The sequence below is a fragment of the Microtus pennsylvanicus genome, chromosome 14, assembly GCF_037038515.1.
Source record: "Microtus pennsylvanicus isolate mMicPen1 chromosome 14, mMicPen1.hap1, whole genome shotgun sequence".
In the NCBI taxonomy this organism is placed as follows: Eukaryota; Metazoa; Chordata; class Mammalia; order Rodentia; family Cricetidae; genus Microtus; species Microtus pennsylvanicus.
The window spans coordinates 59,101,021-59,114,911 of NC_134592.1; the positions used below are offsets into that span (position 1 = coordinate 59,101,021).

General features: G+C 40.1%; 1 protein-coding gene across 11 annotated transcripts in view; it reads left to right on the plus strand.

The window, feature by feature from the left end:
* The window catches only part of Hectd1 (HECT domain E3 ubiquitin protein ligase 1), an 88,514-nt gene that overhangs the window by 37,231 nt on the left and 37,392 nt on the right, over positions 1-13,891 (plus strand). For 9 of the 11 annotated variants that reach the window (XM_075947480.1, XM_075947486.1, XM_075947482.1 and 6 more), the window contains 6 exons: positions 623-886; positions 988-1,064; positions 4,833-4,967; positions 6,664-6,810; positions 8,649-8,743; positions 10,343-10,448. In XM_075947480.1, coding sequence (XP_075803595.1) covers positions 623-886; positions 988-1,064; positions 4,833-4,967; positions 6,664-6,810; positions 8,649-8,743; positions 10,343-10,448 — 824 coding nt within the window. The remainder of the gene's footprint in view (positions 1-622; positions 887-987; positions 1,065-4,832; positions 4,968-6,663; positions 6,811-8,648; positions 8,744-10,342; positions 10,449-13,891) is intronic. The other 2 variants (XM_075947481.1, XM_075947484.1) reach the window with 1 other exon arrangement.

The following is a 13,891-nucleotide window of genomic DNA, read 5'->3' on the forward strand; positions in this document are numbered from 1 at the left end:
AATTACTGTACTATATCTGGGAATGGCACTATATGTCTGTAATCCCAGCATTGGGAATTGGAGGCAAGGTGGTTGGGTGTTCTACACCATCCTCGGTCACATAGTGATTTAGAGGATAGCCTGGGCTATCTAAAGGCCCTGCTTTAAAGAGAAAAGAATGTGTGATGAAAATACGTCACAGCTGTCCTGGAATTCATTCTGTGGACCAGGCTAGCCTTGAACTCAGAGATCCCTACTTGGCCTTTGCCTTCAGAGTGCTGAGATTAAAGGTGTACCACCCCTGCACCCAACTCACAAATAACCTTTTTTTATGTGCCAAGGAACAACATTGTAGCTACTTTTAATCTAGTTGGTCTTAGGTAAAGCTTTCTTTTGTTAAGAAATAGTAAATTGCATAGGTGTATAGATGGCTCATTGTGTCTTTTCTCAGAAGCCTCATTTGTAGTTAAAAATAAAAACCTCTGTAGAGTTGCTTCAAGCCTGAGCCTATATAGATAGGTCAGACCAGTCAGAGGACTCTGAAGAGTAAAACTCTATTGGTTCTTTATAAAAATTACATTGCAATAATCTGGTCTATTTGAAAGGGTGGATTTTTTAATAAACAAGTCTTTTGTCTTTACAGAAAGCAGAAGTGAATTCTTAGAGAAGTTACAAAGAGCCCGAGGCCAAGTGAAGCCATCTACTTCAAGTCAGCCTATACTGTCAGCACCAGGGCCCACCAAACTCAGCGTAGGGAACTGGTCAGTGACATGTTTGAAGGAAGGAGAAATTGCTATTCATAACTCTGACGGTCAGCAAGCTACAATACTAAAAGAAGATTTGCCTGGTTTTGTGTTTGAATCTAACAGAGGAACTAAACATTCATTTACTGCAGAAACGTCTCTGGGTAAGTGTGCCCGTGCGAGCGCTGCAGTGAGTAAGTGCAGTGTGGGAGTGTCATGCAGCGCGTCCCGTGTTCTCTGACAGCGTTTGCCTTCCCTCCCTCAGGTTCAGAGTTTGTGACTGGCTGGACTGGCAAAAGAGGCAGAAAATTAAAATCCAAGCTGGAAAAAACAAAGCAAAAGGTATATCTGTACAGTGTGTTTCCCCCCTTTATGCTCAGTGGAAACTTGAGGAGCAGCTGATAGCACTGGGAAGGTTAAACATGTTATTTTAAGACTCAAAAAAAAACCATTTTTAGTTACATCTTTTCCCCTTGTTAATTATTTGCATAATATTTGTATATATGCACCAACATTAAAACCAATGGAAATTGGGATGGGGAAAAAGAGTGAAACTTCAGTGTTTAAATATTTTTTAATTTTTTAGGCCAGGGAGATGGCTCAGTGGGTTTGGTTTGACGTGGGAAACTCAGACGCTGGTAGGAAAGTCTCAAGTCCCAAGTGTTGTCTCCTCCACATGATCTCCATGGTACACGCATGCACACCCATGCTAAGTGATAAACTGAAAGATGATCACTTTACTTCCTAATCCTGATTTAATACTTTGTGATGGTGGTTCTGGATTCAGATAGTTTTAGTGCTTGGTGTAACGGCTGAACGCAGGACGTTAGCGCCAGAGTCCACGGGTATAGTGTAGAGCACTCACCTACCCGGTTCAGCGCCACCCACAGTCGAGCCCAGACCACTGGAAGCAAGCACATTATCGTGTTAAAAACCCATAGTATTCATATTCTATTTATCAGATATGTATTGTTCTTTGAAAGCATGGCTAGTTGTAAAGTCTAGTGGTGTGGGCCTATAACTGAAGCTGAAGCAGGAAGATTGACAAATTCAAGGCAGGCCTGGGCTTCAGAGTGTGTTTGATGCCACCTGTGCAACTTCGTGAGACTCCATCTCACAGTAAAAAGAGGGTTTGGGATAGCTCAATAGTAAAGTGCTTGCCTGCTACATGTGAAGTCTTGGGTTCAGTCCTCAGTACCACAAAAATCAGTAAGTAAAATAAGGCCAGTATAATGTTAACTTACCAGCTCTTGCACTTGGCATATTTAAAAAGCAAATTAAAATAGTCTCAGATTGGACATTTTCTTGTGACAGATACAAGATACAGAATAGTTTTTGCTTCTTTAGAGATAGGGTTTTACTATGTAATTGACTTGAAACTCAGTGTGTAAACCAGACTGATCTCAACCCTCAAAGATTTACCTGCCTCTACCTTCCTACATGCTAGATTTAAAGGCATGTGCCAGTATGCCTGGCCTAGAAAATACTTTTCAAATACAGTACTTGAGAGTAGGGAAGGGAACTTAAACAAAATAACTGAGTTTTGCAGGGCAGTGGTGGCGCGCGCACGCACTGGATAAATAGATAGGGATCCTCTATAGCTATGTGAACCATTTTTGGTTGCTTCTGCATGTGTTTTTGGTTTCTTGAGGCAGAATTTCTCTGTAGCTTTACCAGATTGGCCTCCACCTGCCTCTGCCTTCCGAGTGCTGGGATTGTATGTGTTTTTTAAAAGAGCATAAAGTCAGATATTCCTTTCAATTTAGAATATATTTGAAACACTTCAGAAAGAAATATCTTACAGGAAATCGTGTCTTACACTTTTAGTCTCAGTACTTGGGAGGTAGAGGCAGGAAGAGCTCTTTGAGGGTTCCAGGACAGCCAGGACTATGTAGTCAGACTCTGTCTAGGGAGGGAGGAAGATCTGACTCAAGATAGCTATTAGACTAAGTGGAATTTGAAATGACTATAGCATTCATCATCTACAGATGTGTTTGAATTGGCACATGGGATCTTATTTTGTGTTTCTATTAAAAGACAGTTTATGTGATTTGTTGATTTCATACCATCGCCATATCTATGAAGTATATATATTTAGCAGAATGCTGGTTCTTCAGCACATACCAACAGTATATTTCAAAATATATTTCTTATAAGCAAAGGTAATTTTAACTATTAGTTCTAACCTCAGATTTATTATTAAATTATTAATATTGTTTGAGGTAGTGTAATCATAGGTCTTGCTAAATTTTAATGTAGAAATTCACATCAAAATGAAATAGAAAGTGTTATTAAGTTCCTCTAAGGTCTTTAAGCCTGGTGTGTTGGTGCACGCCCTTAATCTCTACTCAGCAGGCAAAGGCATGTGGCTCTCTGTGAATCTGAAACTACCTAAGGCCACACAGAGAAATTTGTCTTGGAAAAAAAAAACAGGGATATATTTGGTATGTGTGTGCATTTGTGTGCATGCATGTACCACCTGTGTGTGGTGTGGATTCTCATGGAGGTCAGAAGACAGCATCAAATCCCACGGAGCTGTCCAGTGTCAGTGCTGGGAGCCAAAGTCAGGTTCTCTACAAGAGCATTTTGTGCTCTTAATCTCTGATCATCTTTTTTTTTTAATATTTATTTTATTATCTGAGCATCTTTTAGTATTTGAAGTACTTGAAGATATTTTGTTTTCTATTTCATTAGAGTTATGATTAAAATCAAATTATAAAAATCCTAAATTTGCATTAGTTAATTATACAAATAAACATTTGTTTCATTAAAATAATTTACATAATCTCTAAAACTGTGCATCATTGCCAGATGGTGGTGGTTCTCTATGGGTTCAAGGCCAACCTGGTCTACGGAGCTAGTTCCAGAGCAGCCAGGGATACACAGAGAAAACTGTGTCTTGAGAAACCCTATCTCAGAAAAGAAAAAGAAAAAAAAATTCAACAGTATAGCATTTGGGGTTTTTTGTTTTATTTTGTTTTGTTTTTGAGACAGATTTTCTCTATGTAGCTTTGGAGCCTGTCCTGGAATTCACTCTGTAGACCTAGGCTAGCCATGAACTCACAAGAGATCTGCCTGCCTCTGCTTCCCGAGTGCTAGGATTAAAGGCGTGCACCACCACCGCCCGCCCAACAGTGTAACATTGTGAATAGTGTCACGTACTAAATTTATCAGGCTGCCGTAGTATTGGTTGTTCTCTCAGGTAATTTCATTTTAACTCCAGTGATAAATCATTAATACTCAGTGGACAGATCTTTTCTTCTCATGGTATAATCTGTAAATTTAATTTATTTGTGAGTGTAATATATATGATATGTGTGTAATATTTAAAAGCCTGTTATATCCCAGAATGTGAAAAAGGTAAGCTTTGGTTGTTAGAATCATAAGTGGTTTGATTTTTCCTTTTACAGTGAGGGAGTGGTGTTATTTGTATTTCTAATTTGTTAACCATGAATAAGTTACTTTTATTTTGAAAAGAAAGGGTACTTTGAACATTTTAAAGTTACTTTAGTAAACCTTTAAAATATGATCTATCTTTTCAGCAATTAGAACCCGTGAGAATAATGACAATGTAGGAGTTGATGTAGGACAACTTTTTTTGGTGGTGGTGGAGAATGAACTTTGTGTATTCATGTTGGGCAGACTGCTGAGCTACATACCCATAGCTTCAGTATTCTTAGTTCCTGAAGGTTTGTGAATGAGTGCCCGAGAGAAATAGATAATAGGCAGGTAGGTAAATAGATGATTGATTGATAGGTAGATAGATGATTGATAGGTAGGGTAGGCAAGTAGGTAGATAGATGATTGATAGATAGGTAGAGCCGGGCGGTGGTGGCGCACACCTTTAATCCCAGTACTCAGGAGGCAGAGGCAGGCGGATCTCTGTGAGTTCGAGACCAGCCTGGTCTACAGAGCTAGTTCCAGGACAGGCTCCAAAGCCACAAAGAAACCCTGTCTCGAAAAACAAAACAAACAAACAAAAAAAAAAATAGATAGGTAGATAGATTATAGATAGATGATATAGATGATAGGTAGTTAGGCAGAGAATGAGGAGAAGAATTGGTAAAGATAATTATGGTGAATTTATAATTCCTTTGTTTACTTTGATAGGTACGAACTATGGCTCGAGATTTGTACGATGACCACTTTAAAGCTGTTGAAAGCATGCCTCGTGGAGTAGTGGTAACACTTAGAAATATAGCAACACAGTTAGAATCATCTTGGGAGCTTCATACAAATAGACATGTATGTTAAACTGTTTTCAGATTTTGTTTTATGTGTTTGTTTCTTCTACATGTATATGTCTGTTGTGTTTGGTGCACACAGTGCCCGAAGAAAGCATGAAGACCCCTTGATCTGGTGCTAAAGATGGCTGTAAGCTACCATGTGTGTACTAGGAGATGAACCTGGGTCTCTCTGGCCCCTGCTTTCTTTATTTTTGAGGCAAGGTCTTTCAGTGTATCCCTGGCTGTCCTGGCTGCATCAACCTTTAGGAGGTTCTTTGACCACTGGCCTACACCACTGTTCCTGACTTACCTTTTTTCTTTTTGAGATCAACTGTTTCTGCATGCCTCATGATAGTCTTGAACTCATAATTTTCTTTTCGCTGCCTCCCCAAGTACTGGGTTTTATAGGTTTATATGCTTAGTCTTAGTCTTTTGATTTTGAGACAAATAATGAATTTTGCCTTGTGTTATCTCCTTTTCTTACCCAGCTACTCACCAGAATCGTTTTTTTGTTCTGGGTAATGAGTAACAGTCAGGAAATTATAGCCCACAAATCAAATTCAATATGGTTTTATGAAGCAAGAGTAGTTTTTATGTTTAAATTTTTAGAATATATTTTTGTTTTATGTGTATGAGTGTCTTAAGCTGCATGTAGAACTAGAGCTGAGTTATGGATGGTTATGAGCCACCACATAGGTGCTGGGAAGTGGAGTTATAGGTGGTCATGAACCACCACATAGGTGCTGGGAAGTGGAGTTATGGGTAGTCGTGAGCCACCGCATAGGTGCTGGGAAGTGAACCCAGGTTAAGAGCAATAGGTGCTACTACTGAGCCATTTCTCCAGACCCCAGGTTTTATGTTGTTAAATCTTCAAAAAGACATTCTGGAGACAGTGGCAGGTGGATCTCAATGAGTTCAAGTCCAGCTTGATATATAGAGGTAGTTCCAGGACAGTCAAGGCTACACAGAGAAACCTTGTCTCAAACCCTCAAAAAGAGGGAAACTTTGATGCTACATGAAAATTATATGAGGATAAAATTTTGCCCAAAGCTATGTTTATTTCTTTTCACATTGTATGTGGATGCTTTGCAGTATTGCAGTAATCAGGGATGTTTCAGCAGAAATGAGGTGGTATAGCAGGATTGAACAGGAACTGTATGACTTAATAAAGCCTAAATGTTAGGGCCAGAGATAGCTCAGGCGCTGTTGGCGCATGCCTTTAATCTCAGCACTTGGAAAGCAGAAGCAGGTGTATCTCTGTAAGTAAAAGGGCAGCATGGTCTACAGAGTGAGTTTTAGGACAGCCAGCCAGGGCTACACAGAGAAACCCTGTCTCAAAACAAAAAAATAAAAAAAATAAAAAAAAGAAAGAAAAAAAATAGGGGGAAAAATCTGGCACCCAGGTTCTGTGGCTCACAATCACCTTTCATTTGGCTCTGGGGAGGTTTAAGCCCTGGGTCTCCACGGACCCCAGCACACAAGCTTCCTAACCACTACCACACACATAAATAAAATACTTTCTTAAAAAAATCTCTAAAAGATTTAAAGTAGGCTTTTTACAAACAAATATTGGTAACTCACTAGAAATAATTTGCTTTAGTAATATGAGCTTTAATGCAATGTAATTTTAATCCATTTTTGTGGTGATTCGTGGCATATGTTATTTTCTTAAGGGCTGTGTTTTTACATTGTCTTCATTATTTTTTTTCTTTCAGTGTATTGAAGGTGAAAACACTTGGCGAGATTTAATGAAGACAGCTTTAGAAAACCTAATTGTACTTCTGAAGGATGAGAACACAATTTCACCATATGAAATGTGTAGTAGTGGTTTAGTCCAGGCTCTTCTTACTGTTTTAAATAATGTAAGTTTATTTAGTACTAGAAAACAAAAACATAATAAAGTTTCAAAAGATGTGTGTGGTTAATGCTTTTGCTAGATTGACTTTAAGTATTGTTCTTTAAAAAATATTTTAAAACTAAGTGAATGTTCAATGTTAATATTTCTGATTACTTTCCCTTTAAGTTACATTATTATGTTAAAGCCAATTGAATGAAGTATTTGAACCTATTTGATTTTAAGTTCTCCAGTTTTATTTTGTTTGTTTGTTTTTTGAGATAGGGTTTCTCTGTGTAACAGTCCTAGCTGCCCTGGAACTAGCTCTTGTAGACCAGGCTGGCCTCAAGCTCACTGACATCCATGTGCCTCTGCCTCCTGAGTGCTGAGATTAAAGGTGTGTGCCTTCACTCCTGATTTTCACTTTAATTTCCAGAGTTTGTTTTTTTCTTGGGGTGGGGTGTTGAAACAGAGTTTCTCTCTCTGTATCCTCAGATGCCTCTACCTCCCAATTGCCTGTGCCACCACTATCCAGCTTAAATCTTTTATTTTTATTTGGTGATAAAGTTCATATTTCCTTTTTTTCTTTTTCTTTTTTCCCTGCAGTTGTTCAAAGGAAAGTTCATATTTTTTTAAAGTCTTTATTTTCAGTGGGTCTCATTCATAAGTTTTACCATTTGTATTTTAATGTACGAAAATTATAACAGTAATTGGTAAAAGTCACTAATTAATATTTATGAAGCCCTGATTTTAGTGGTCTTTTTTCCCTAAACTCATTGAAGTAGTTTAGTGAAAATGGAAATGAGTGATTCTCATACAGTCTGAAGTCACTGGGTCTACTTTGGAAAGCACTAATAATAACAACATAATTGGTGACCCCCTTATGACATCAGTGAAGAAACACATCTGCATGACGATCACTGCCTACAGAAACACCTGCATGTCGATCACTGCCTACAGAAACACCTGTGTGTTGATCACTGCCTATAATCAAACACCTGCTTGTCGATCACGGCCTACAGTCAAACACCTGCGTGTCGATCCTGCCTACAGCCAAACACCTGCTTGTCGATTAACACCTTCAGAGAAACACCTGCATGTCGATCCTGCCTGCAGAGAAACACCTGCGTGTTGATCCTGCCTGTAGAGAAACACCCGCTTTTCCATTACCACCTGCAGAGAAACATCTGCGTGGTCAATCACTGCCTACAGAGAAACACCTGTGTGTCAATCACTAACTACAGAGAAACACCTGCGTGTCAATCACTGCCTGTAGAGACATCTGCGTGTCAATCACTGCCTGCGGAGAAACACCTGCGTGCCAATCACTGCCTGCGGAGAAACACCTGCGTGTTGATCACTGTCTGCAGAGAAACACCTGTGTGTCAATCACTGCCTGTAGAGACACCTGCGTGTCAATCACTGCCTGCAGAGAAACACCTGCGTGTTGATCATTGTCTGCAGAGAAACACCTGTGTGTCAATCACTGCCTGTAGAGACACCTGCGTGTCAATCACTGCCTGCAGAGAAACACCTGCGTGTCAATCACTGCCTGCGGAGAAACACCTGCATGTTGATCACTGTCTGCAGAGAAACACCTGCGTGTCAATCACTGCCTGTGGAGAAACACCTGCGTGTCGATCACTGCCTGCGGAGAAACACCTGTGTGTCAGTTACTGCCTGCAGAGATACCTGCGTGCCTACTGAGCCTGCAGGAATTTTTCTTTTAATTGAAAGACTGAATGAGAAATGAGCTTACTGAAATTGTATTGATAACTTATAATATTCGTGTATTTATAAGCTTCTGATAAATTAGAGTAAAGTATGAATATGCTTTTATTTTACCTACTTTCTGTTTTTCTCTAGAGCATAGATTTGGATATGAAGCAAGATTGTAGTCAACTGGTAGAAAGAATAAATGTCTTCAAAACAGCCTTTAGTGAAAGTGAAGACGATGAAAGGTAAACTCTAGAGGCTGTACAGTATGTTTATGCTGTGCAGAGTTGAAATACATATGTTCATCCACACAAGGCAATCACCCTACTCAGTGAAAGTAGCTTGAAAAATGTAAATGAAAAAGTTGAAATGTTATTTGAATCTAGTAAAAGAAAGTAAGCCATTTGTGTCAGGACAGCAGCTGTTTAAGATACAGTCAGCCACATGCTTTTTGAGGGCAGCATGGACTACATAGGAAGCATCTGTTCCACAGTTATAAAAAGCTGGATGTGGTGGTTCACCACACTAATCCTATTACTTAGGAGATGGCATCAGGAGGATTGAGTTCAAGACCAGCCTGACTAAATAAAGAATTCCCACCAGTTGAGCATTGGTTAAATGGGTGATATTATTGGCTGGTTGTTAGTTCTTTACCTGTGACATGGATACTCTATCCTTTTGTAGGGATATAGTTAAAATCCCTCTGGAAGAAATTACACACTGTCATTTCCTTCAAAATAGAATGGAATGCAGTCTTCTGGGTGTATAAATAAAAGCAGGTTGGCCATTAGTGGTGAATTGTGTAAGCTGGATTTTGGGGGTATTTACTGTATATTGTACTATTTTTTCTATTTTTGAATGTTGTGGAATTTCTATAATAAGTCACATTTCACTGGAGCGTATATTGTATCTTTGTGGGTAGCAATTGAAATGTTTCTGTGTTCAGCCAGGTGTAGTGGCAACATGTATGTAATCCTTGCACTAAGGAAGCAGAGGCAAGAGAGCTGAGCACTGGTGCCTTATCAAACCCTTTCTCTACACTTCCCCAAATGAAAAGACGAAGAAAAGAAAATATTACTGCCCTAAATGTAGCACATATTATAGCTCTCTAAATATTCAACTTTACATTTGCTTTGTAGTTAATTGAGAATTTCATTAGTCTCTTATCTTTGGGTATATATAAGCACAGATTCCTTCGAAGGTCAGAAGAGGACATCAGATCCTCTGTAGCTGGCTGCATAGGTGGTTGTGAGCCCCCAGGTGTGAGTGTGGCAACCAAACTCAAGTCCTCTGCAGGAGCATCACTTTAGCTGCTCAGCCATTTCTCTAGCCCATGTGTGTGACTCTGAAGCAAAGAAATTGAGTTAGGAGAATATCTATGGAGTATTTCCCACTGCTCATGATTGCTAAGGTCTTTGGGATCTGATTTCTTTATATATATATATTTACTTATTATGTATACAGTGTTTTGTCTGCGTGTATGTCTGCAGGTCAGAAGAGGGCACCAGACCTCATTACAGATGGTTGTGAGCCACCATGTGGTTGCTGTGAATTGAACTCAGGACCTTTGGAAGAGCAGGCAATGCTCTTAACCACTGAGCCATCTCTCCAGCCCCTGGGATCTGATTTCAATCCCTGGATACACACGCTGGAATGAGAGAACCAGCTGCTGGACGTCATTGTCTGACCTTCTGATTGGTCACACAATTAGCTATAAGCAAGGAATTGTCTAATACAGAAATTGTCTGATACAGAGAGCTGAGGGTTATGTGAATTTGGTAGTTGAGACTTTTATATGAATATTTGCACACAGTTACATAAACGCTCTCATTCTGTCTTCACAGCAGACCCGCAGTTGCATTAATTCGAAAGTTAATAGCTGTATTAGAATCTATTGAACGACTACCTCTCCATTTGTATGACACACCAGGATCCACATATAACCTCCAGGTAACCGCGAAACAGCCCTTTATAACTGAGTGCATTCAGGAACAATGATAAACTTCCTTTTTATTTTAATACTTGCCTTTGTTTATATTGGATTAAGAAAATTTTAAGCATAGTTTTTAAATTTCTAATTGAAATGCCATTTGATTTTTTTTTAAAGATTTATTTATTATGTATACAATGTTCTGCCTGTATGTATGCTTTCAGGCCAGAAGAGGGCAACAGATCTCATTACGGGTGGTTGTGAGCTACCATGTGGTTGCTGGGAATTGAACACAGGACCTCTGGAAGAGCAGCCTGTGCTCTTATCTCTTCAGCCCAACCATTTGATTTTTTTAAAAGAAAGATTTATGTGTATAAATGAATCTGGTCTACAGAGCTGTCCTGGAACTAGCTCTGTAGACCAGGTTTGGCCTTGAACTCAGTCAGAAGATTCCCCCTGCCTCTCAAGTGCTGGGATTAAAGGCATGTACCATCATCACCCCAGCTAATCACATGGGTTTATGGCATAGTTCTTCTCTTTTAGAGATATGATATGTCTCAATCATTCTTTCCATTCTTTTGCTAATAGCTAAAATCTGGATATGGCCAAAAAAAAAAAAACCAAATAAACAAAAAATCACATTTTCTTGATGAAAGCCTTGATCTATATCACAATACTATGTGAATTACTTTAGTATTTCCTAGAAGGTTCTTCTTTAATAATAAATTGTGCTTTTATTTAGCTAATTCTGTATGGAATAGTTACAGTGTATGGAGTAGTTTCTTTCAAATTTGGCTTTTATAAATGAGCTAATGATTTACTTTACCAAAGCAACGGCTACTCAAAGCCAGAGAAGTTTTTGTAACTTGCAAAAACTCACTTGTTACATAGAGATCCTATTTCATCAAAACAAAATAAAAGACAAAACTTGCTTAAGTTACTAAAGCCACTAGACTCCAACACTGAAGAACTTATCCCTCCAAGGCTTCTCAGTATGATTGTAAAAATACAGAAAAAGATGGGGGACTTCTTTGTGTTTCATTGATATGATTTCTTTTTTTTTTTTTTTTTTTTTTTTTGGTTTTTCGAGACAGGGTTTCTCTGTGGTTTTGGAGCCTGTCCTGGAACTAGCTCTTATCGACCAGGCTGGTCTCGAACTCACAGAGATCCGCCTGCCTCTGCCTCCCAAGTGCTGGGATTAAAGGCGTGCGCCGCCACCGCCCGGCTATTGATATGATTTCTAGGGACAAATATATTGTCCATTGTTTTTAGACTTTATCCTTCCTGAGTGAATTGAAGTATTGTGGTACCTGTGGTCAGGCAAGGGCTGCGGATTAAAGACCACATAGAGACGTTGGTCACTCTTGAAGCAAGAATGCCAATTTTATTATACTCCCAGACAGCGGGTATAGTGCTATCCTTGACTGATGGCCGAGCCCTAGCTCTGGGGATTTTCTACTGCAAGCCCAACAGAAACCACTTCTTTGTTATCAGGAACTCATGAGGGTTCTGTGCTCAGAGCAGCTGCCAGCACAGGAAAACAAACTGTTTACTTCAGCAGGCAAGGGGTCATAGAAGATTCAGAGTCTGAGGGCCTGCAGCTCCCAACAGAGGATAGTCTCAAAGATTAGAAATTCGCTTTCTGTAATCATTATAGGAGTGCCAATGTCTTCAAATTTTTTTAAATGTATATGAGTATTATGTCTGCATCTATGTCTGCCATGTGCATATCTTATGCCTGCAGAAGCCAGAGGAGGGTGTTTAATTCCTTGAAACTGGAACTAAAGAGGGTTGTAAGTTTCCATGTGGGTTCTGGGAAACAAATCCTGGTCCTCTAGAAGAGCAACAAATATTCTTAATGTCTCCCAGTGTCTTTTATTTCATACTCTTTCAGTGTTTTTGTTTGTTGGTTTGATTTTGGGACTGGATTTCACAGAACCCAGGCTGGCCTTACATAGGTGAGGATGACCTTGAACTCCTGGTCTGAGTGACAGGTGTGAGCTACCACGCTGGGTTTCTGTGGTGCTGGGGATTACCCAGGACAAGTACTCTACTGGCTGAGCCACACAGCCCTGTATGTTTTTTCATTTCAGAAGTTTGTATAGAACCCAGAGAAGAAAGATCAGAAATGTGGCGAATATACAAGTAGCCAGTGTTTCTGTAAGACTTTAGATTATGCAGAAACAAAGGTTGTTAAAATTGGTTGCATACTAAAATGTGTCAGACAAAAAATTACCTTGTCTTTTTAAGTTTATTAGATGCTGGTATCCTAGCTCCTTCTGTTGCTGTGGTGAGATATTCCAGTTAGCTGATTGCAAACAATTTAGGGGAGAAAGGGATAACGGACTATGGTTCCAGATTCCAGTCCGCCCTGGGGGGTGGTCTCAGAAGCGGGCCTTGGCACAGCTGGTCACAGCACCTCACACTCGAGCACTCATGCTGCCTGCCTGCTTAGTCAGGCAGCTTCCTTCACTCTGAAAGTGTTGCTGCCACAACTGGGCCGGCTCCTTTTCTATCAGTTAAGACAGTCCCCTGTGAGCGTGTCTGTAGGCCACACTCATTTAGACATCTCAGTGAAGGCTCTCCTTCAACTGACTCTAAGTTCTCGATGCTAACACTGAAAACTAACTTTCTTGAGCTTGAGAGATGTCTCAGCAGGTAAAGACATTTGCCATCAAGACTGGGAACCTGAGTTAATTCTCCAGGACCCACATGGTAAAAGGAGAACTGATTCCCACAGGTTGTTTTCTGACTACCACATCCCCCGCCCCAGCCAAATAACTAAATCTAATAAAATATTTAAAAAGGAAATGTTCCCTTCACCCACCCATCAATGCCTGAGGCAGGTGCAAGGCTATCCCTGGCAGCCACTAGCTGTGACAGGACAGCAGGGCACCACCATAAAGCTAACCCTGTTAGCACAGGTGTAGGTGAGCCAGCTCCAGTGTTGTGAGCATGGGAGAGCTGTCCCCAGTACCCATCCTCCTACTTCATCTATGCCCTGCGGATCCAGAGCTGCAGGATCTCCACAAAGTGAGGACCTAGCATTGGTGGTGTAATGATACCAGAGGCCTCGAACTAGACTCTGCAGCGAACACTTGGAAATAAAGATTGGACAAAGGAGTCTCTGGCGTGACTCACTGTGTCACATTGCAGCTTCCAGAACAAAAACCTAACTTAAGATCCAATGAGTGCTTGCTGCCGAGCTTGATCTGCGTTTGATTCCTAGAATGCATGTGCTGTAGAGAGGCTGAAGCCTGTGAATTGGTTGTCCTCTTGATCTCCACTGTGCGAGGGTGCGCTCTCACATCCACAGACAATAAATGATGGACACTATGAAAGGTTCACTAGCCTCGGGTTATACATGGGAATAAGTTGATTAGCTTCTTAACTGTAATATATGACTTAGAAGCTGTATATTTCATCTACTTTTGTTTTTTGGGGGATTGGTTCTCACTATGTA